The sequence below is a fragment of the Leucopleurus acutus genome, assembly GCF_964270905.1.
Source record: "Leucopleurus acutus genome assembly, chromosome: 2".
Taxonomy (NCBI): domain Eukaryota; kingdom Metazoa; phylum Chordata; class Mammalia; order Artiodactyla; family Delphinidae; genus Leucopleurus; species Leucopleurus acutus.
Genome location: NC_139143.1, coordinates 187251873 through 187276654, shown reverse-complemented (window position 1 = coordinate 187276654; position 24782 = coordinate 187251873). Strand labels below are relative to the sequence as shown.

At 42.6% G+C, this 24782-nt stretch overlaps 1 protein-coding gene across 1 annotated transcript in view; it reads right to left on the bottom strand.

The window, feature by feature from the left end:
• RERE (arginine-glutamic acid dipeptide repeats) overlaps positions 1–24782 on the bottom strand; it is a 426659-nt gene that overhangs the window by 86716 nt on the left and 315161 nt on the right. Inside the window, exon 11 of the mRNA XM_082865410.1 lies at positions 9390–9488. Within this exon, the coding sequence (XP_082721536.1) occupies positions 9390–9488 (99 nt within the window). The remainder of the gene's footprint in view (positions 1–9389; positions 9489–24782) is intronic.

The window sequence follows — 24782 nt, the reverse complement described above, 5'->3', positions numbered from 1 at the left end:
TACCAGGAAGTATAAAAAAACAGGCTGGCACTCTAGTGAACAAAGCAATTAGGGGGCTACCGAGGCCATCACTACTTCTACCTAAGCGAGACTTTAGATTTAAGACATAAGTGTGCCAGGAGAGAGGAGACAGCGATAAATGAGTTACCTCCTCTCAATGTAGGGTTCCCTCTTTTTTTTTTAACCTCCTGTTTCCTTCCCCCAACCCTGAATTCTAGTTACCAGGCTAATATGGTATGTTTCACCTGTGAAAATATAAGGCTCCAATGTCACTATCCTCAGAGCGTTCCATGCATGCACATTAAAATTGACTCTAGTTCTGTTGCTAAGGAACCGCAGAAGGAAAGGGTTTTCCAACCTCTTCATTTATAAAATACCCACTTTGTCTATGGGAGAACAAATGCAATCTCTCAAGTCCCCTTGTGCCCTGTTCTCATTTTTAAAATGAACAGAGAAAGATGATGGAGAGTGGCTGAAAGTGTACGCCATCTCCGTTTTTTTTACATGTCCCTGAAAAGGAGATGGAAATCACGGCTTCAGTAACCCGCCGCTCTAGGATTTACTAAGCTTCCAAGCTGAAGCTTCTCCTGGCACTCCCCCGCTTCGAGCAAAAATGAAAACTGTCCCATAAAAATTACTCTTTGACTTTAAAAGATTATCCTGAGCGGTGAGAAATAATTTAGGCTACGCTTATATTCAACGTGAGGTTTCTTCCCAGGTCTCTGATCCCTCTGCATCACCCCAAGGCCTGAACACATACACTTGCACGAACATACAAACAGATACATACACACACACGGAACCCAAAAGCATGGCACAATTTATTGTTAGCTTTCTTTAAAAACAGAAGCAAAAAACTAAAATTAGGGCTTGGGATAAGGAACTTAAAAATGTATTGGTTAAAGAAAATGAAAAAACAATGACCTTGTCTAAAAAGAAAAACAGACATGCTAACTTTGAGCATAGTATAAAGAGGAAGCCTAGAAAGCAATAAAACCAAATATGTGAAAGGCAAGGTCACGGCTGAATTTGTAGATTGAACCCAGAGGCAACTTCTACTGATAAGAAATGCTGAAATAAATTTTTGAAATATCACTCCCCTTCTAATGCTTGGCCTATTTCATTTACTAAAGGATTCTAAAGTACATTTCTCTTTACAGCTTGTTACACAGTAGAATATTTCTGCAAACTAAGTGACAAAATTGACTGCCTTACGCCAACTTTTCTGCACATATAACTGATTTTTTAAAATAAATTTATTTATTTTATTTTTGGCTGCATTGTGTCTTTGTTGCTGCCTGCGGGCTTTCTCTAGTTGTGGTGAGCGGGGGCTACTCTTCGCTGTGGTGAGCGGGCTCCAGGTGCACGGGCTCAGCAGTTGTGGCGCAAGGGCTTAGTTGCTCTGGGGCATGTGGGATCTTCCTGGATCAGGGCTCGAACCTGTGTCCCCTGCATTAGGAGGAGGATTCCTTTTTTATAAATTTATTTATTTGTTTGTTTTTATTTTGGGCTGTATTTGGTCTTCGTTGCTGCGCGCGGGTTTTCTCAAGTTGCAGCGAGCAGGGGCTTCTCTTCATTGTGGTGCGCGGGCTTCTTATTGCGGTGGCTTCTCTTGTTGCGGAGCACGGGCTCTAGGCACACGGGCTTCAGTAGTTGTGCCACGTGGGCTCAGTAGTTGTGGCTTGCGGGCTCTTGAGCACAGGCTCAATAGTTGTGGCGCACAGGCTTAGGTGCTCTGCGGCATATGGGATCTTCCCAGACTAGGGCTCGAACCCCTGTCCCCTGCATCGGCAGGTAGATTCTTAACCGCTGCGCCACCAGGGAAGCCCCTTGATTTTTAATTTGATGTCTGATTTCTAAAAGGGCTTGACAATAAACTCCACTCTATCCGCACTATCGACTTCTTTAAGCAAGAGTTTGATTCAAAGACTGATGGGGTCAACTACAGAAAAAATAGTTCAGTTCCATTAATACCTGAAACATTAGGCAAACTTCACCTGAATCTACATTTTTCTTTTTTTCTTTTTTTTTTTGCGGTACGCGGGCCTCTCACTGTTGTGGCCTCTCCCGTTGCGGAGCGCAGGCTCAGCAGCCATGGCTCACGGGCCCAGCTGCTCCGCGGCATGTGGGACCTTCCCAGACCAGGGCATAAACCTGTGTCCCCTGCATCGGCAGGCAGACTCTCAACCACTGCACCACCAGGGAAGCCCAACATTTTTCTTTTTTAATATTAAGGGACTGATTTTTACCATGGACCATAATAAGAATACATAACATGAGTGAGTAAAATAGATACATTACGTGTAAGAAATATGTCAACATTTATAATTTTTCTTATTTTTTCTACTCTCATATCTAAGAATTAAGCTGTTCATAAGAAACAGTAACCAATTTAGTTTAAAATTAGAGGAAGGGTAATCAGTAGAGAGAAAAAGCTACTTTGATCCAATTTAAAAATTACTAAGTACCTATTATGCGCTGCACTAAATACAACATGTCTATATTTTGGGTTCTAAGCAAACTGTAAAAATTTTCAGGTTAAGATGACTTTAGAAAGTGAAAACTTTAATATTATGATTCAATTTATGTAAGTTTACAATTACATAAAATGATGTATATACGTGAAACAAAGTGCTTTGAAAAGAGTATGAAACCAGGAGACTGTGAGATGGTGGTGAGGTTTCAACTCCCCTTTAATGTTTTTATAATAATGTTCTAACCAGAGGGAACATTCACATAAAATTTACAAAAGAAGAAGAAAATGAATGGATTCATACTAAATGACCTCCTGTCATCAACATTTTTTTTTTTTTGCGGTTCGCGGGCCTCTCACTGTTGTGGCCTCTCCCGCTGCGGAGCACAGGCTCCGGACGCGCAGGCTCAGCGGCCATGGCTCACGGGCCCAGCTGCTCCGCGGCATGTGGGATCTTCCCGGACCGGGGCACGAACCCGTGTCCCCTGCATCGGCAGGCGGACTCTCAACCACTGCGCCACCAGGGAAGCCCCATCAACATTTTTTGAACGACTTTATAAAATGTTCAACACCTCTGGAAAGTGGACCATTCCCACAATAAATATAATACAATTAAGCCTTCCTCTATATTGAATATATAACATTTAAAACTAAACACCAAGATTATAGACATCTTAAAGCTCATGTGCAGATCGTTAACTGTAGGCTGTGGGAAGTTCTCTCCCCCTTGTCACTGTCCCCCTCTCTCTGCTTTCACCTCCACTACCTCCTGCTGCTATAGGACCTTCACTCTGGGTTTCCTGTGAATTCTATTTTCTACAGCTGCTACACAAACAGTAAATAAAATTCATTGTATATTTGCCCCACTAAGCAGCTCTGTCTTCTGGCACATCCAGATGTCTGGCTTGAAAAGAGTGAACAATGAAAACAATGCTTTCTCGAGCAAACATTCCAAAAAGGGCATAACAAAGGCATCTGAAGATGCTGCTGGGGAAAGACACCATGGAAATAGCTGTGTGTATTCTGTGTAATTCCTTGACCAGCCACACGGGTTCATTGGATTACAGATATTCAGAAAATTAGTTTGCCGTGTCATGTCAATTTTGAAAGAAGGATTTTCATTTATATTTATGATAAACTGAGCTTTAAATTGAAGGATGGTTCAGATGTTTTAAAATTTACGAATTTGCAAATCCATGTACATGGCCAATTAAGGCTTATCGCCACCACAGATTAACTATCTTTGGATAAAAATTTCAGAGGCTATTTGTAGCTAGGCTGTTCACCTCAATGTATTATGTCAAGATTGGTATGAAACAGTTAAAAAGAAGCATATTTCAAGATAAAAGTTAGTTACCCAAGATGAAATGGAAACACTCTGTAGGGACATCCTAAGCTACAAAACCTCTCCCTTATGTAACACCTGGAATTTTGCGGAAAGCTAATTCAACGCGAAAATAATTTCCAAAACACGGCCAAGTGGATGGGAAGCAAAGGGTGAAATGCACAGCTCAGTGAAGCACCCAATCTTACAACCTTGCAAGTCAGGCCAAACTCCACAAGGAAAATGCAGGCCCTGAATTTTAAAAAGAATTCAATTAGCATCCCCAGTATTTCCATAATCAACAGCTGAATGCTAATTAAGAGCACAGCATCAAGCAGCAATGGAATCCCAGTGCAATAAGCAACAACACAACAGCGCAAATGCTACCTTCAGCTTGCATGCATAAATAAACAGAATTAATAACTATCCAAGCATGGAAGGGTGACTTAATGTGTTTCCATTAGGCGCAGTTCAGCCTGGGGCCTTTGTGTTATATTTAAATGTGCTCATCATGTTTAATTAAAAACCTAATAATCTAGGGTTTGGGGTTTGTTTGTTTTTTTTTAAAGTTCTGATCTGTACTTTCCTTCTCTTTCTCTTCTCAAGTTCTACTGATCTGGATGGCTTCCTGAAAAGGAACAATATTTTTAGCATCATGTAAGTGAAACTGGTTAAGCATCTGTGTCACCCTCCAGTGCAGCAAGCAGCAGGCCGCTGGCTTTGGCTCCATCCTTGCCCACACCGTGGTGTTCAATAAGCTTCACGAATTAGAGCAAAAATGCTTCTCTGATCCGACCTGGTTTATTTAGTCCGAAACGCCATCATGAGCTAGCTACCAAGGTGTTTCTCACAGTCTCTCCTCTAAAACAGAGTTCATTTGTCACTATCTGGCAGAGAATTTGACAGAAATTGGCACAAATCTGGCTTCAGTTCAACAGAATTTAAAGTATCTCAGCCCCAAGGCAACTTCAATAAGAAATACCATATCTGTAAACACACAAAGTGTCCAAGGAATTACTGAGAGAAAAGTGTGAAATGAAAGGCCTCCTACTGTATAATTCTGAGGCCTAAGATGTCGAGGATTAATGATTATCTGAAAGACCTGGGAAGAAGAGGTCGGGTGATATTATTAATCATAATTTGGGAACTTTTCCCGAAAGTAAAGCTTTTAAGGTTAGCACTGGATGCATATAAAAGTTTTTCTCCTTGATGCTGATGCGTCATTATTAACAATTACAAGTTTTAAAATGCTGGCTTGAGGACAGTGTCACTTATAGCGAAGAATCTTTAGAAACAATCCTCTTGAATAAAGAGTTGTCAGTACTCCTCACGCGCCTCAAAGGCAGATACATCATTCTCACTGTTAGAAAGTCCTCACTCTTAATATGTCTACAGACTAGAAGGACAATCAACTCAGAAATAAGGACCGTGAGGAACAAAACTGGTGATAGCGGCACAAAGGCCACACGAGGCGGCAAAGGATGAGCCACCAGTAAAGGATGCAGACAGGAGACGCGGGTCAGCAGAGGGAGCGCTCGCCACGGCACGGGCCGGAGAACACGCTAGGCCTCAAAGGCGGTTAGGGTCCGGGTCTGGGTGGGCAAGGGAGGAGTCTGTTCCCAGAGCAGAGGACCCAGGAGGTGCCCAGGATGTCCACTCCCAGCACAGCCAGGGGTTCCCACCGGTAGGTGCTCATTGCACCAACCCTCCCACACAGAGAGTCTGATTCACGTCAGTGCAAAGGAAAGCAAGTTCATCGACACTGGCATCAGGTCAGATGTTGGGTAGTTGGGTCAGATTCATATACTGGAGGCGATGAAGTTTAAAAATAACTAGAATGTCCAAGTATATAGAACATTGAGAGGGGAAAAAAAAGAGGCAGGCTCACATATTTATTTGAGTTGGGGCCCATTTATTTTGCTTATTCTTGTGATTCCTGGGGTGAGAAAATGTGGGAAAATCAGCAGAAGGGACCACACGCACAGAGCAGGTATTTACTCACAGCCAAAAACAGGCTAAGGTTAAGAGTCATGTTGGTTTACGTGCCCTGCTGCCACATAAAATGATGGTGGCGCAGTGGCTGAGAGTCCGCCTGCCGATGCAGGGGACACGGGTTCGTGCCCCGGTCCGGGAAGATCCCACATGCCGTGGAGCAGCTGGGCCCGTGAGCCATGGCTGCTGAGCCTCTGCGTCCGGAGCCTGTGCTCCGCAACGGGAGAGGCCACAGCAGTGAGAGGCCCGCGTATCGCAAAAAAAAAAAAAAAAAAAAATGATTCAAAGAAGTGATGTGGACACATTCAGCTGAAGCTTCCCTCAGCCTATCAATTATTCAATCACTCTCTCTCATTCACTTTTGAGGTTTCAGAAAGTGAAGCTTAACTTCCTATGAATAAGGCAACTGTTTGATCCTTAGGCTCTGCAAGGGCTGGATGACTGCCAAAACATTTCTCAAAACTTACACTAAAACAAGAAGCAAACACGATAAAAATGAGCCCAGACTGACAAGGATTTATGCAGTTAAATACCATTATCCGGGACTCTGAGTGGGCAGCGCTCTGGAGTCGTGGTTCATTTTTCAGAATTAAGCTGGGCTTTTCCCCATGTGTCAGATCCCGCCCCGCTTCATCCTACTGTCTGTGAAAAGTCCCAAAGAGGCAGCCGTGGGGACATGGCCCACACTGTGCCCGATATAAGCAAGGGCTGCCGGAAAAGGAAGCCAGATTTCTTTCAAGCAGGAAGAGCTTTCTTTTAAGCTGGAATCTGAAAATTCCAGAGGGAATGAAAGGTCAAGGGAGGAATGAATGGAGGGGGAGAGAGTCATGGCTAGTGAGGAGCTGGAGAGGCAACAGTGAAAGGGGAGGGACGACGGGGGCGGAAGAAGAGGAGAGACCAAAGGAACCGCAGACCAAGTGAAGGAGCGTGAGTCCGAAGCAGCCACCACAGCTCATCAGTGCTGCCCACGACCCAGGACGGGTCACACGGGCCACAGTTGTCCCACCCCCTTACGTCTGTCCTCCACAAAGGCTTTTTGTAGAATCTAAAATTTTTATCCATCAAATCTCTTATCTCCTTCTCACATAAATAGGTCTACAGTGGAAAACAACATCCATATGACTTTTTTTATATGACTTTTTTAAAAAGTTGAAGTATAGTTGATTTACAATGTTATGTTAATTTCTGCTATACAGCAAAATGATTTGGTCATACATATATAAATATTTTTTCATATTCTTTTTCATTATGATTTATTACAGGATACTGAACATAGTTCCCTGTGCTACACAGCAGGGCCTTGTTTATTTTATATATAGTAATTTATATCTATTAATCCCCAAATCCTAATTAATCCCTCCCCCACCCCCTTTCCCCTTTGGTAACCGTAAGTTTGTTTTCTATGTCTGTTTCTGTTCTGTAAATAAGTTCATTTGTGTCATGTTTTAGATTCCACATATAAGCAATATCATATGGTATTTCTTTCTCTTTCTGATTTACTTCACTTAGAATGATAATCACTAGGCCCATCCACGTTCCTGCAAATGGCATTATTTCATTCTCTTTTTATAGCTGAGTAATATTTCATGTTACACACACACACACACACACACCCCACATCTTCCTTATCCATTCATCTGTAAACGGACATTTAGGTTGCTTCCATGTCTTGGCTATCATAAACAGTGCTGCTATGAACACTGGGGTGCACGTATCTTTTCAAATTAGAGTTTTCTCTAGATACATGTCCAGGAGTGGGACTGCTGGATCATATGGCAACTCTATTTTTAGTTTTTTAATATATGACTTTTCAAAACAACTGAGTTGAACATTTTCACTTCGGCCACTATCTGAATAACAAATATTTAAGGTGTTTCCATCTCTCTACTAATCATGTAAAGTTTTAACATTTTAAATTTCAAAACAGCAACAGCGGCTTCATCATCAGTCTCATGCCATGAGGAGTGCAAAGGGACTGCTGAAAAGGCGCTCTACTACTGAGCCTTCAAGGGCCACCTCAGCCCCCCTGCCGCCTCCCAGTCCTCTCCCCATTCCATTCCTCTCAACCCCCAGCCTCGGCATCGGCATCCTTAGCCATTCCATGAACCCGCCCCCTTGGCTCTCCACTCAGCAGACATCCAGGATCTCAGCGCTTCTCACCACCACTGCTGCTGTGCTACTCCATCCCCAGTCTCGGGCCTGGACTCTCACAACAGCCCCCAAAGCCCACGCTTGACCCAGCAGCCAGAGGGCCCATCTGCTCAGAAGCTGCTCAAGCTGCTTGTGCAGAGCAAACAGCAAGGCCCTGAACACAGGTCCACAGGCCACCCTGACCGGCCCCCCACCCTTCTACCGCTCTCCCCTCAGACACATTCCTGCCTATTTCTCGAACATTCCATTCCAGGCATGCTTTCACCTTAGGGCCCCCGACCTCCAAAAGGCTCGCCTCCTCCCTTCTCTAAGGTCTCTGCTCCAAGGGTGCTAAATGGTGCTCACCAGGCGTTTCCCGAGCCTCCTTACGAAAGACAGCCCCCTACCCAGTTCATCCTCATCCTCGCTGCCCTACTGTTTTCCCCAGCCCATGTCTCACCCCTTGACATACACTGATTTACAGACCGTCTCCCCTCGTGAGGTGGGGCCTTGTGTTCCCCTTGATGGCTCCTAACACAGCACCTGGCACATAAGCCTTAGACAGATACTGCCGAAAAATGAAAGAGCAGGATCAGGAAAGCCATACAGTTTCTAAACAGTCTTCCTTAGCGTAGTTTTAAATACAGGCAAGGAATTTACAATCAATCGATATGTGTATCAGTGCCAGCGCTCATCTTAATCTCGTTCAACCTAAATGGCAAATGTCAAGCGGTGACATTCCTATTGAAGACTCTATTTGCAAAAGCACCAGAAATCTCTCAGTCTTTTACAGCAATTCCTTTCCAAAGTTACAAGATGGGGGATGTAGCTTCATGAGAACTCTTTCTGCTGGGATAAAATCCATGGGTTTGAAAAATCTGTATTTGTGGATACATTTCTATCTCCCCACCTTCTTTAATGGGCCACACTAACAGAATGAATATGAAAGATCCACTGTGTTTATTTAATCGAGTCCCCGCTTCCTGCTCTTGACTACTGTCCTTCAGCAGGTTAGGGACCCTGCCAGCCTACACAATAAAAACGGGGTAGCAGCCCTACTCTAGGTTGGGTACCAACTAGTTTTAAAATGAATGTGTCTTAATACCGGGAGGTATCAAAAGCTAGCTTGCACCCAAAGCAAACCAACCAACCCAAACTAATTTTTTTAAAGAGCAACTATTAACTTTTTTCCCTCTTTCCATGACACCTGGGAAAATCTTTCCCATTATCTACAGAACCAGTGCTTACTAAAATCAAGTCTTTCCATACAGTTATGAGGCTTCAAGGCTCCCTCCCTTGACTGACAGATGCCATGGACAGCCTGCATCCACGACTGGACCTTGGGAGAACAGCGAGAGGCAAGCCCCCGACGCCGCGGACCCCAGGCAGACCCCGCGCCTTGCCCGCCACCCACGGCCCCGCCAAGACCCGAGGCAAAGCATCCCTCACCCACCACCCCCGCAAGCTCACCACTTCGTCCTCGGTCCAGCTCTTCTCAATCAGCTTGGGCACAGGCTTCTTTACCAGGCGCTGCAGGGCTTTGCCAGCATCATAACCGCTTTCATGGAGCTAAAACAATAACAACAACTTTAGTTTGCAAACTGCACCAAATAACAGAACTGAGAGCAAATCAGTAAAGGGGCGGGCCCTGCATTTACTCTAACAAAAGAGTCGTGAGACGAGCACACAAGACTCAGAGCCATTTTAGCCAGCATGGTAATTCATCTTATCCAACCCCCCCCCCAAATTCAGCTGTTCTGCGAAAGGGAAACAGGTAAGGCAGAGAACATTCTGGCAGTAATAGAAACAGGATTAAGAGTAACAATGACATTTATTAAACATCTGGCCTGGGCTATTGCTAAGTACATTCCACTAACTCATTACCATTCTTAATCCTATGAGGAAGGTCTTCTCTCACTTAATCTTACAGGGTAGGAACTATCGTCACCCATTTTACGTATGAGGAGACTGAGGCATGGAAAGGTTAAGTAAAGGTGCTCAACATACTAGCTAGTAGGTGGTGGGGCAAGACTCAAACCCAGCCAGCGTGACCTCTACTCTTGTCCCATTTTCCCCAAAGAGACCTAAAGACAAGCTAGATCATGTTCTATCCCATTAGCATTTCTTGTCTTTCAACTGTAGTAATTTCGCTAAGAAAAATTTCAAGTACCTAATTATGTAACAGTATACTAACTTTTCAGTACATATACATGAAGACGCTGGTTTATCTACATGGTCCTTTTAGGAACAGACTTCTCTCTGGTCAAAGCTATTGAACTTTTTTCCCACTCTATATCCTTTTCAACCCTGGGCAGTGCCTGGCACCCCTGAACCCTCTCTATCTTGCAAAGATATGCCTGCCTTGGCTCCTGTGACCCTCTCCACTTCTGGTTCCTAAGTCTCAACCAGCAGACCATGAAGAGAAACAGCAGGTAGAAAAATCCACTTGCTCAGTCGACCTCCCCAAACTACGGCTGTCCCTTCAAATTTCTCACTGGGAATCTGCCGTTCCTTTACAAATCTATTTCTCTGACACAAGCATCTGTTTTGGCCAAGACCTGTATCTCCAGTACCTAACACAGTCTGTAGCATAAGGTGATACACAGAAATACTTCTTAAGTTAATAAAGGCCTTCAACTATTGTCCTTAGGTAGTCTCAACCCAAATCTAAATCTCAGTGTCTTCAAATTCATTAAGCCTGATGTTGGCTGAGTACCTATTATGTTCCAGGCCACACAGCAGACCCTGGGGATATACAGCAGTGAACAAAAATGCCCTCATGTAATGGACATTCTGATCTTTTCACCAGTGCTTCAATCCCTTATTTGAACAATTCACCAGCTTTTGCTGAATCCCCAGTACAAATACAGTACAAACCTTATTAACTGGTAAGTCACAGTTTTTATTTCCAGAAACTCACAAACTAGTGGGGATGTGCTGTGGGGATACAACACATACAAGATAAAAAGTTCTAGCAGGTTATAGCGATTACTATCACCTAAGTGTAGGCCAGGAGCTACAGACTCAACTGAAGGAGACAGCCCTGTGTTCCCCTCCTTAACAGAAGACTTTCAAGGAGAACCTACAGATTGCCTTCCTGGCAACTGCTGTAGCCCCAGGGCAGGGCATATAGTAAGCCTGTGATAAATATTTGTTTGTATGGATGGATGGATGAATAAACAAATAAATAAAAGTTTGAGACATACACATCAAGTCTCTCTTCTAATCATTTAACTGCTATTGGAAGGGATTATCACAAATACCCATTTTCATTGCTCGTTCAGCAAAACAATAAGTTATTAAAAATTAAAATTTCCCCAGTTAGTCTCCCACTTTACAGGACCCCAGTTTAAGTCCAGACTATCCAAGGAAGTACAGGCTACAAGTTAATTATTAAGTCAACTACCTTAAAACAAAACGAAACACCTGTAACAATGATCAATGCTGAATCCTGCTTTTGGGGGTGGTAGAGTGTGGGTGTGGGCGAGTGTTATTTGTGTGGGGTGTATGTAATGCATACGAATGCTAGATACTAACTTACATATTTTTATGACATTCATCATTAGACTATTTTAAAAATAAAATAGTATATATAAATATTATACTAAATAAACAAAATACTATACTAAAATACTAGAATGTGCAAATGTTTGAAAACCGTCCAGTTTGGCCTCCTTACAGAAGTATATAAAATAAAAATAAAGTTACCATTTCATACTTCGCCTGATACCCAGAACAAGCAGGTATTTGCCAAGTTCTATAATATAATGAGGATCTGTAATGAGAGCTTAACAGCATGGGTCAGAACTGAATAAAACGAAAAATTATACGGCTATTTAATTTTTTTAAAAAGCACACGTTAGTGACACTTTGAAATCAATTCAAGTTGATCAAATCATAAATTCTTAATAAAAAGCTCATGGCAAATTAACGACATTTTATAAGAGGTCATTATAGTAAATGGGGTAATTATAAGGAGAGCGATGAAAAACTGCGGACTTTGGAGCCAGATCATCTGGATTTGAATTCTAGCTCTACTACTTACTAGGTGTGTGACCTTGGGCAAATTACTTATCCTCTTTGGTCCTCAATTTTGTCATCTTTTAAAATGAGTATAATAATAACATCTACCTCTTAGGGCTATTGTGAGGACAACATTAGAAAATACATGTAAAATTGCTTAGAACGGTACCTGGCACATAGTATGCTAAATGAGTGTTAGCTATTTATTTTTAAAAGGAAAGAGGAAAAAAATGAAGGAAGCAGTCTCTACTCAATTTTCATTAATTTTCTAGATTAGAGAGTAGCCTTTTCAGAGACAGAAAAAAAAATTGTGAAACCATAAACAAAACCACTTATGTTTCACATAATTACTCACGTTAATAATTAATGAAATTTGATTAAAACTCTGGTACAGGACACAGAAAAAATGTAAACCTTATATGGCTGATAACAGGAAATTACTCACAAGAACACAAGGCTCATTCCAAAAGTGAACAAGTGAATGAAGTTAAGTCATTAATCCCTATGACATTCCTGCCTTTTGGTGAACCAAGGAGAGCTTTAAATGAGCTGGAAGAAATGTTTTGAGTGACTTGCTGAACTTGTGGTCGTTTGGTTTACTGGAGAGGGCTAGCTCCTGCTTGCACGATGCCCCCAGTCAAATTTCTAGTGAGGTGCTTAGAGAAAGACGTTTTCCCCAAAACATATCCCAGCATTCACACTTCCTTTACAAACCTTTATTTCAGATCATACTTTCCCCTGAAAAAGCTGTTGCGATGTATGGGGCAACCTAAATAACGGGTAATTCCCTCCTCTCATTTGGTCCACTGTCAGCCTGTCCTCTTAAAATATTCCTCTTCCTGACCTTTCCGTGCTCTGAACTCCATAAATACCCAGAGTGTCTACCTCTCTCACCCCTATACAAAAACACATTTGAAAAGTAAAAGGTGTGGGATTATTTGCCAACAGTGACAAATACTGACTGAACAAACGAGGTTAGGGTGTTACTGTGCTGTTATCGATAATTCATAAACGCCAGGACAAAGTTCTGCTCTGGCACACCCCCTTCCCAGGAAACCCAAAGGAACCTTTCTAAACAGTTGCCTTCTTAATGGTACAAACACTTACTCCCACTTTCCAGGAATCTTGTCTGAGAAATTCTGAGAGCGTTACATCTTTAAAGAAATACTTCAATTACATTTACTGAAGATATATTTCTAACGTATTAATAGTTGTTACAGCCCATATTGCTTCTTTTGTTGATTATCATTCGAGCAGTTTGGGAAAACTCCTGGGAGTTCAGGATATCCTTCATTCCTTCCACAAATATTTATTGAGAGCTAGACTGTGCCAGACACTATTCGGGGTGCTAGGGATGAACAGAGCTGGGAGTAACACAGGTGACGTACCTCAGAAATGCTGGCCTGAGAATCAGTTTAAAGTACTGTTCTAGTGTGACACATCTATCTAAATGTCGCATCCAAACTCTAGGGTCCTAATGGGTTGAGTTGTTGGGTTCCACCTCCTTCCTTCACATATCGTATCATGCACAAGAAAGCACTTCTTAAAAAGGGTTTGTTTTCTAGATGATTATGAAGATTTTCTTTCTTCAGACTGGGGCCAAAATAATGTTTGAGCTGGAGCTTAACTGATTGTTTCAACTGTATTCCTCATGTAAATTAGAGTTGGTAAGTTTACCAAAATACTGGCTATCTCAAATCTCTACAAATTGTCACTGAAAATATTCCCCTCTAATACCATGTCAAGCTCTGAAGAATTGGGACGATCTCAACCAGTGAAAAACGTGTGCGTTTCAAATTTTAAACACCTGATTGCAATCACACAGATACATCAATATAGGAAATTCAGTGCAGGCTTCCCAATATTGCTAAGGTAAAAGGTTCTTCATTGTGAATAAGATTTTCTACCATTACCCTAGAGAAGATTTTTCAAAGGAATTGCAATGGAGACCCTCAAATGTCTTACAGCTTCACTTTGTAGTCTTAGAAGAGCAATTAAAACAAGATAAGTAAACCTTTCTGTCCATTTTGCAGCCAAGCCCGGGTGGGAAAATCTGGGATTAAATGCAATTTTAATGTATAGAGGAATGAACCATTTTGGAGCTACTGGGTAAAGATCACTGCAAAAAGCAGGGACCAAGATAAAGCATCTTTACTCAATCAGCTTCCAATCTTCACAAGCTACTGGTAAGAGAATTTAGATCTTACACTATCACCACTACCTGCCAGCCACTAAAGCAGGAAGTCATTCCGCAGAAACCACCGTTTTCAAATTCATCATCACAGGGCCTGTGTGTGCATGTGCATGCGTGCGTGCACGTGTGTGTGTTTAATCCGATGATCAGGGAAGCATGCACTCGTAAATCTGCCGCTTCCACATCACCGAACTGCAAGTCTGCACTTATGCACAAGTAAAAGCCATCTTCCCCTAAACCGCGGGTCAGTATCTGGGGGATCTGATAACAAAATGGCGATTTTTCACCAATCCACTAGCCCTTTAAAAGTGACTCCACTGTGGAACTACCCCTGCTTTGCTGTCTTCCAGCAGCCCGGCATCTGGTTCCCCACACTTACTCCACAGAATCCTCAGGTTGCGCTCTTCCCTTCGATTTTGGTTTGTTCATGGTGAAGGAGTCCAGGGTGGCTCATCCCCCTTAGGTGTCCACCCTCCTCAGCCACGCCTTCTGGTGCCCTGAGACCCAGTGGGACGTCCCAGCCCTGGAGGCAGGCAGCTCCCACCACATTCTCTGCCTTCCTTCCATTCATTCCACAAAGAGTTCCTGAGCAACTCCGAATGCTACACACGGTTCCGCCTAAGATGGCCCAAGTATACCAGCAGGGTGGACCTGGTTGGGGAGGGATGGTTCTGAAAACAATGGCAGCTTCTGTGCAACAAACTCCTAGTTTGGTTCTGCTCGACAAAGGAACTGCAACACTGAATCACACAGAGCCAAGGACACCAGCGCCCTCTGTAACTGGACACAGCTGGCTGTTGCATAAACATCTCAATGACCCAAAGATTCCAGGTGCTCAGCAGCCCCCTCTGCACGAACCGCTCCACAGTCAAGGCCTTCTGGAGCCTCGAGAACACAGCTCAGAGCCTGCGCCGGGGGATAGACTCCTATTAAGCAGCTTCGTCACAAACCAGCCGAGTTGAGGTTTTCCTCTGTCAAATGGGCCTGACAACACCAGCCCTCAGCTGTGTCAAAGGACAATGAAAAGCCAGAAATGATACACTGTGACAAGATACCCCAAAATGCCAAACAACCATAAACTGTCCAGCGGTATCATGACGGGGAGTAATGTTTTAGGGACACGGCTCTTACCCGAGACTCTTCAAACACCCGGACGTTCAAGGTGCCCACCGTGCTAGGGACTATGTAGCCTCAAGTGTCCTGTGACAGCCCCTGACCTCTCTGTGATTAGCAGGAAGAAAGGGTCAGGCCACAAGAAGAAAAACACATTTCTGCAAAACTGCCCAAGTTAAACCTGCTACTCTCACTCAGCCTGACAAATCATCCCCTGCTTATTACTTTCTGTGATTTAATATATATAAGTGCTTTATTGGCAAGCTTCTCGAAAGAATAAATAATACTTAATGACTGCCTACAGTTTAATTAACTCATGATTGAACTTCTCATGGACTGCTATAAACATTAAATTATATCCTTCCTCAAAGCTGCCATGGATGGAATCCTTGTTTCAAGCTTTAACTCTCCTGCCTAAACAATTCTGAAATTTCAGCAAATCTGTATATTGGACAGGGAGGTGAGAGAATCAACCTTAATGCCTGGTTATAAAGTGTGTTATTTTACAGAGCAAGGACGAGGTCTTAATTTAAATGAGACTGAAAATGTGCACATGTCCGAACACCTCATTTATATTACAGCAATCATTAAACGTCGCTGGATCTGGGGCAGTCTTATTAGCATAAACTCCACGTATTACCACAAGGTTTCAAGTTTCTACTCAGGCTTTTCATCTGAGCTGCCATTTTCTGTCTGCGTGATGTTGCAAATAAATTTTCCTCTTGGCACGGCTCAGCTGTCAGGCACCTCTGTTCTATAATGAACCCATGAATTACATCTCTTGCTCTGTCATCCCTGGTCTCACACATCAAAATATTGTTCTTCAATTGTAATTTATAACTTAATTTAAATGTCCCTTTTACTGTGACCTTTTTAGATCAAATGGCATTGCATCTGGCAGCTTCTACTACACTAAAGTATCCTTTTGCAATTGCAGCCCTTATAATAACTGGAGAAAAAGCCTACCTGAGTTAGATTGCATTCATGCTAAATATTAAATAATTGCAGTCCATTAAAGATAATATTAGATTTCAAAGTCTTTTGCTCTGCAAAATACATTATTTACAATAAACTGCCAAAATAACTTAGGGGAAAAAAAATGGAATTTGGAAAAGTTCTTAAAATCCTTTATGTAGTTTTAATTATTTCAATTATTTCTCACTAACATGAGAGAAATCTTGCTGAAATCTAAGACACAACTTAAAAAGTTTTTTATCATAATCTGTAATTCACAAATGCCTATATATATTTTCAATCATTCCTCCATCACCAATGACCTAGTACCAAGCTCAAAATATAATACATGTATACATTTAAAAACCAGAGTTAAGACTAAAAGCACAATGTTTATTTTTGTTTGGCTACTGTCACTCCAAATAATGCTATTTAAGCACTGGAGAGGATAAATTACTCTAAATACTCCTATGGGCATACATTTTAGAGATCATGGTTAAGACAGAATTTAACCGCTGAGAGTAAGGGCTGAGGGAAAGATTCAGTTAATTTTCAGAAGGAAATACATTGTCGCTGGACCAACCCTCCCCCTCCAACACTCTCTGAATAAGTACAATGTTCCAGGAATTATGCCAGACCCTGGGGTCACAAAGGAGAAGGGAGGAGGGAACCAACATTTCTTGAGTATTGCATGTACTAGGAACTTACTAGGTCATTATGATTTCATCATCCCTCACACCACTCTTTTGTGGCAAGAGTACTAAAAATGAGGAAACAAAACTGAGAGGTTCAGTGTCTTGCTCGGGGCCACTTCTCTAGAAAGCAGCATAGCGAGGATTCTAACATAAGCCCAATTTCTAGGAAGTCTGAGACTCAGCCCCTGCCCCAAACATCTACACTGGAGCAGCTTCGAACCGGCGGCCTGGTGGGAGCAATGGGCTCGGGGGCTCCTCCAGCCACAGGGAGACGGCAAGCTCAAGGTCTTTTCTTAACCTGGGGCGGGGTGGGTAGGCAGGAGGAGGAAACGAGCAGCTCAGAGAAGAGGAAACACACACACATAAACAAAATAATGAAGTAAATGTATGATAAAAACACAAAAGTGTCAGTGACTGCGGTGATATCTGCTCTGCTGAAACACCACGATGACTCCACAGAGCAGACGTGAAAAATCAGCAGAGTAAGATGATTAACCGCGCCCACACGTAATGAAGGCAGCGCGCAAATGAAGAACACCCCTCTAGGAGCAAGGGGAAGCAGGCGGCGCCATGTCTAGATAACACTGCACTTTTAACCGAGTTTCCCACGGCTGATACAGCATTGTATCATTTCTCATGCACAGTTAATTCTCGCACAATATTGTAACCAGAAATCAACAGGTCACCACCTCCTGGCTACAGTGTTTTTGAAGGTATTTTAAACACACAGAACAGGAGCCTCAACCACAGGGTGATTAGAAAGTAAACACCAAATGCTGGCACTTCAGCTGAGGGCAGTATGTTTTCAAAATACGGAACAAACCAAACTCAACGTCTTGGCCATTTCTGACCATCTGCCTACTGTCTTTACGAACACAAACACCTGGAAAGGAGAAGCTGAAGAGTTCCTGGGCCAAAGACACAGGTTTGGGAGTTTCGCAGAGGTGAAATCTCAACAGGGCAGGGTTCCGGGCTTTGATTCAAACACTTGTTCTGCCACCAGCTGTGTGACAGAAAACAAGTTAAATATTTTTCTAAACCTCAGTATTCTTGGCTGCAGAAAGGAAGAATACAGAACCTATTTTGAAGGACTGTTCAGGATGAAATAAGGTACGTGGTAATCACTGAGCATGACTCCTGGAGAAGGAAATATTCCATTAAGGAGAGCCGACTAAAAAGGGGTGGGGGTTTCCCTGGTGGCGCAGTGGTTGAGAGTCTGCCTGCCGATGCGGGGGACACGGGTTCGTGCCCCGGTCCGGGAAGATCTCACATGCCGCGGAGCGGCTGGGCCCGTGAGCCATGGCCGCTGAGCCTGCGCGTCCGGAGCCTGTGCTCCGCAACGGGAGAGGCCACAGCAGTGAGAGGCCTGCGTACCGCAAAAAATAAATAAATAAAATAAAATAAAATAAAGTAAAAAGGGATGGGACGGGATGACCGTCACGGGAAATAGCACTGGTGGTAAGCAAAGTGAATCAGCTTTAGAGCGCCACAGGAATGAACTTTACTCTACAGTACTTACAACACAGGATGACAGACAGGATTCAGAAGGGAAATAACAGAGAACCTGGTGACTGTTGCGAATCTCAGGAGCAAGTTACCAGGCTGCACTGGAGGAGCAGCAGCCTGGGCAAAGGACCTGGAGGCTCCTGCTCTGTGTAGCACTGTGGCCCCTGGATTCTTCATCTGTAACAGAGGGGCTGAAGAAGGTCTTTTTTGGAACTTCCCAGTTTTTAACATTCTTTCTCTTTATAGACGTTTCTTAAAGGTGAAATTCTAAATAGTCTTAAAAAACAAATAAATGTAAAGAATATTATACAAACAATATAGCCACTGAACAATATAGCCAAACTGCCCAGGCCAAACACTGACCAGCTGCTGCAGAGGTTTCACTTACACCTTAGGGATTAAGGTTAGTGTTAATTTTCAGGCCTCTGTGAAAGCTGCAATAGTTTATGCCACAGGTCTTTAAATGACATTATGCATAGTTAATCAGCTACACAGTTAACATGTATATAACCTCGCTTCTCAGAAACAAAATCTTTCCTCTTGCTTTTTGTGTGTGAGTCCAGGCACTGCACATAAAGAACCCTAGGCTGCCGTGGGTCTAAGCTGCCAGCCCAGTGTATCTGAAGGGAGGTTGACTCCTTAGGACTCAGCAGACAAATCCACTAATGACAAGATTCTGCTTCATGATACAGAATGAGTGTAACTCTGGCCACAACGAGAAAACTACTGGCAGATTCAGGAATCATAATTATTTGTCAGTTTAGAAAGACCTGTTTCAGCTCACAAGTAGAAACTGTTCAGGGCCACAGTGGAAATTAAAACTTTTTTTTCACTTACTTCTAGAATCTTCACAGCCTTGAAAACAGAAAAACAATAAGTAAGGCTCTAACCTAGAGGGTGACAGAAAAAACACTGTTCTATCCCTCTCACGTAGGTATTAGCGAACCCATTCATAAATGCTAAACTGAACTAGAAAGTACAGGGCTTCCCTGGTGGCGCAGTGGTTGAGAGTCCGCCTGCCAATGCAGGGGACACGGGTTCATGCCCCAGTCCCGGAAGATCCCACATGTCGCGGAGCGGCTAGGCCCGTGAGCCGTGACCACTGAGCCTGCGCATCCGGAGCCTGTGCTCCGCAACGGGAGAGGCCACAACAGTGAGAGGCCCGCGTACCGCCAAAAAAAAAAAAGTACATGTGAAAGGTCAGCTATGGGTCAATTTTAACCAGATTCCTTCAAACAGTTCATTTTTTTTTTAAATAAATAAACAAAAACAACCTCAAGACCAGTTGCATCAGTATTAAGGGAAAAACATTTACAGAAAGTGCTTTAATACCTACTCAGTAGAATTTAGGTGCAGGAATGACTGCTTCCAATCCACGGGCTCAACAACCTTAACCTTGGTGATTTTTGAAGAGTAATTTTAAGGCTGTGTAAACAATAGTGCACATATGCTTTTTTTGGTTGCAACGATAAAGTAATGGAACAAAGAAAATCAAAGAGGCATACACCAAAGCATGTGAGATTACTGAGTTGGGAAAATTTCTGAGTGACTGCTCTTTTATCTAGAAACCTCAAAGAACAAAGCTAGGGCTTCCCTGGTGGCGCAGTGGGTGAGAGTCCGCCTGCCGATGCGGGGGACACGGGTTCGTGCCCCGGTCTGGGAGGATCCCACATGCCACGGAGCGGCTGGGCCCGTGAGCCATGGCCGCTGAGCCTGCGTGTCTGGAGCCTGTGCTCCGCAACGGGAGAGGCCACAACAGTGAGAGGCCCGCGTACCGCAAAAAAAAAAAAAAAAAAAAAAAAAAAAAAAGAACAAAGCTAGTGACTAAAAAATAAGCAAAAAGGCTCTGGGCAACCACAGTAGTGCCCCTCCAGCAATGTCCTTGGAGAACCTCGAAGCCCTCACCCTGAACCTTAGCTGTCTGGCTTCCTCACAGTTCTGGATTTCCCAGTCAAACAACAGGTCTGAAAGAACAAATGAGAGAGACTGTGTGATTTTAACACAGAGCAGTGGCGCAAGAGAGCTTCACTGTAGAAGACTCCAAAACTTGGCAAACTATTGGGTTGGCCAAAAAGTGCCTTTGGTTTTTAAGTACACATAAAAGACACATTTTTCTTTTTCACCAAGAACTTTATTGAACAACATATTCACCCTTCTGTTCCACTACCTTCTGCCATTTTTCAGGCAACTTCATAATTCCATCTTCCCAAGACGTTTTATCTTTTTGAGCAAAGAACTGTTCCAGGTGCCTTTTACAGTCTTCCAGGGAACTGACATTTTTTGTAAAGACTGGAATAAGTGGAAATCCGAAGGTGCAATGTCCGGTGAATACGGCGGATGAATCAGAACTTCCCAGCCAAGGTGTAACAGTTTTTGCCTGGTCATCAAAGAAACACAAGGTCTTGTGTTATCCTGAATGAAGAGTATGTGTTTTCCGTTGACTAATTCTGGAAGCTTTCGTCAAGTGCTGCTTTCAGTTGGTCTAACTGGGAGCAAGACTTGTTGGAATTAATCGTTTGGTTTTCTGGAAGGAGCTCATAATAGAGGACTCCCTTCCAATCCCACCATATACACATCAGCTTCTTTGCATGAAGACCAGGCTTTGGTGTGGTTGGTGGTGGTGGTTCATTTCGCTTGCCCCACAATCTCTTCCATTCCACATTATTGCACAGTATCCACTTTTCATTGCCCATCACAATTTGTTTTAAAAACGGAACATTTTCATTACATTTAAGTAGAGAATGGCATGCGGAAATATGGTCAAGAAGGTTTTTCTCGCTTAACTTATGTGGAACCCAAACATCAAAGTGATTAACATAATCAAGCTGGTGCAAATGACGTTCAACGCTTGATTTTGAGTATGTCGGCTAGCTCCCACGTTGCAGAACATTGATTATTCTCAATTAACGTCTTGATTTGATCGCTATCCACTTCAACTGGTCTACCTGACCACTGGGTATCGTCCAGCAAGAAATCTCCAGCACGAAACTTTGCAAACCACTTCTGACATGTTCGATCAGTCACAGCACCTTCTCCATACACTGCACAAATCATTTTTTGTGTTTGGTTTGCGTTTTTTACCTTTTTTGAAATAATAAAGAATAATATGCCAAAAATGTTGTTTTCTTCCATCTTCAATATTAAAATGGCTACACAAAAATTCACCAATTTTGATAAGTCTTTCTTTAAATGCACACTAATATGACAGCTATCACATACGATCTAACAAAATTGTTCTGAATGAAGTAAAAGACAACTAAGTGCTACTAGAGTCATCTTACGGAAAAAACCAAATGAACGTTTTGGCCAACCCAACATTATGCAAACCAAAGATCTGAAACTCTCCACAGTCGCACACGATTTTGTGTGATGGCCACCAATAATGACGACTCGGAGGCATCAAGTAAAGGTAGACTTGATTTGAGACACATGAAAACTTACACCTCATTCGTGACATGGCGGGGGGGGCGGTGCAGAATGGAGGAAAGTTAAGAGCCAACTTTCCCCAAAATCCCTGAATAAGTAGTAATTCAAAGTACTTGAGTAAGCTGGAATACACCACCCAACCAATACTATGGGCAGGGAGAAGGCGGGCCAAGCAACAGATAGGGCAGCAAGAAGGGCAAGGGTGGGCAGTCGGTGTAGTGATTTAATAAGAAGCCCAGAAAGTGACCGGCTATGGGGGAATAATCCGTCTCCTGGAGAAGAGAGCTGGTCGGGGCAGCGCTGCAGGACAGGAAATGGAACAGACAGCAGAGACTTAAAAGAGCAATAGCTTCAAAGGTAGCCAGGGCTGACCCCAGGCCACCTCAGAGATCGGACCTACAAGCAGCAGGAGACCTTGCCCCCGAGGGGCCCTGAGGGGCAGGTGCCCTCTGACTCGACTGGGGCAGGCTGGGTCCATCTAGGGCGGAGCCAAGGAAGAAATACTCAGCAACCTGACAGGTCAGAATAAATCAGTCAATATGGCGGTTATACATGACAATTCTGTTATTTAAATAAGTGTTCTTTGTACCAAGAAAGCCAAATACACTATACTTTATGCCAATACAAATATGACAGTATTTTATAAATCAAATGTCCTCAAATGTTACAGAAATATCACAGTCACTACTAGAATATTTTTATACTCTCAATATTATAAAGTCCACAATCTAAATAAATTGTGATAGAAAAGGAAAGGAAGTAAAAATAAACTATTACAAAAAATTAAGTACTATAATTTATTTTAGTAACATTTTGTGTAACAGTAAAATCCAACTGTGGCAGGCTAAAAAATGACCACCAGAAGATATCCACATCAAATCCCTGGAACATGTGATTGTGACCGTATTTGAAAAAAGGGTCTTTACAGATGTGATGGTGATTAAGTTAAGGATTTTAAGATGAGGAGACAATTCTAGATGACCCAGGCGGGCCCTATACCCAGTGACCAGCATCCTTATGAAAGAGAGGCAGTGGGAAACACGGAACAGAGAAGACACAGACACAAAGAGAAGATGGCAATGGGAAGACAAGCAGAGAAAGATGTGGCCATAAAGGAGGAGAGCTAGGAGAGCTACTCAGTGCTGAAAGAGGCAAAGAATGATTCTCCCCCTGGGGAGATAGAGGGAACATGGCCCCACTGACATGTTGGTTTCTAACGTCTGGCCTCCAGAACTAGGAAAGAATAAAACCTGTTGTTTTAAGTCGCCAAGTTTGTGGTAATTTGTTACAGCAGCCACAGGAAACTAATACACCGACCTTCAAACTTTGGGGGTAAAAAAATTTATCTAGGAGAGCTATAAAAAAAAAAGTATTCTGAAGTATACTTCAAACTAGTATAAGAAACACACATACTAGGACAAATATCAATTTTAATATTCTACAGTACATTTAAGAAGTTTTGTTCATTTGTGAGCCTTTTCAAAACTCATGGGCCCACGTTGTTCTAAGATTTAAACACTTGCGTAGATTTCAACACTTTCAGCAAATGCTCTCCCATTAGAGTTTTGCAAAGAGCAGGGACTCCATCACGTTTATTACTGAACAAATGAATGAATGATTTTATTAAAGCCTCTTCTTCGATATGTAAAAAGGCTAAGGGCTTTTATGCTGACTTGCTAAATACTTATTATGTTAGCATTAATGCTTAATATAGATTCACAGATGTTAAAATTCCAACTGATTGATGTTAAGTAGACAGTTTTCAAAACGCCATGTAAACCTCAAAATATTTTACCAGTATTTAGCTTGGAAAAAACTCTTATGAGAAAGAAATTCCTTAAATTAGCAAAGGAACTTTCTAACTTTTGCCAAACAAAAGTAAAAGCTGAATCACTCATCCGTCCCTGCTGAGAGCCCAGGAGGAAGGATGGAGGTACACAGCCAGGCTGCAGCATGAAGGGTTTTTAACTTGCTGAATGGCAAATCCCCCGAACTGCAGATTCAATGGACATTTCAAGGGGACTGTTGTAAGGCACTGGCCTCAATTCTAGACTACCCTCAAGTTTAAATTATTATGTGTATATAAATATGACAGAGTGCGGCTATTAATCTGCAGGTGATAACCGTACTTTTCTCACAGAATTGTTATAAAGATGAAATAAATTCATTCATAAAAAGCACTTAAACTTTTGCCTAACATATAAGCACTCAACCAACAAATACATTTAAATTTTGTTACGATTATTAATATTGTTGTTATTAATGACATCAGGCAACTGACCAATAATTGATACCTAATAAAATGAAAATAACAGTGATAAATTTAAAGCCCCCTGCCTGGCTGAAAATTCAGTCAAAAAGCTGAGAGCGGGAGATAAATGGCTTAGGAAAGGCAAAAATGCAAAGAAAAATGAAACAAAACAGGACAAAGACAAAACACAAGAAAAAAATGAATGTGATGTGCACATTCATGAAGGCTTGGACTGCACTGAGGTGAGCTTTTGGGACAACTGAAGTTAACTCCTTGACACCATATGCTGATCAAATCTGACAAGCGTTGCTTTAGTGCAGGTGTCGCATTTTAAGACATACAGACAGACAAAGCTGACCAGGAAGAGAAATAAAATGGTCATACATAAAAATGGTTACACACACACACACACACACACACACACATAAAAACTACACCATGGATTAAAGTTGGAAACATTACCCTCAGTGAAAGAAACCAGTTACAAAAGACCACACATTGCACAATTCCACTTAAATGAAATGTTCACAACAGGGGAATCCATAAGACATGGAAGGCAGAATATAATAATAATATAGTAATGGCTGCCTGGGTGGGGTGAGGAGAGATGGGAGATGGGGAGTGACTAATGAGCACACGTTTCCTTGGGGGGTGAAATGTTCAAAAATTGATCGTGGTGGTAGTTAACACAAATCTGAATA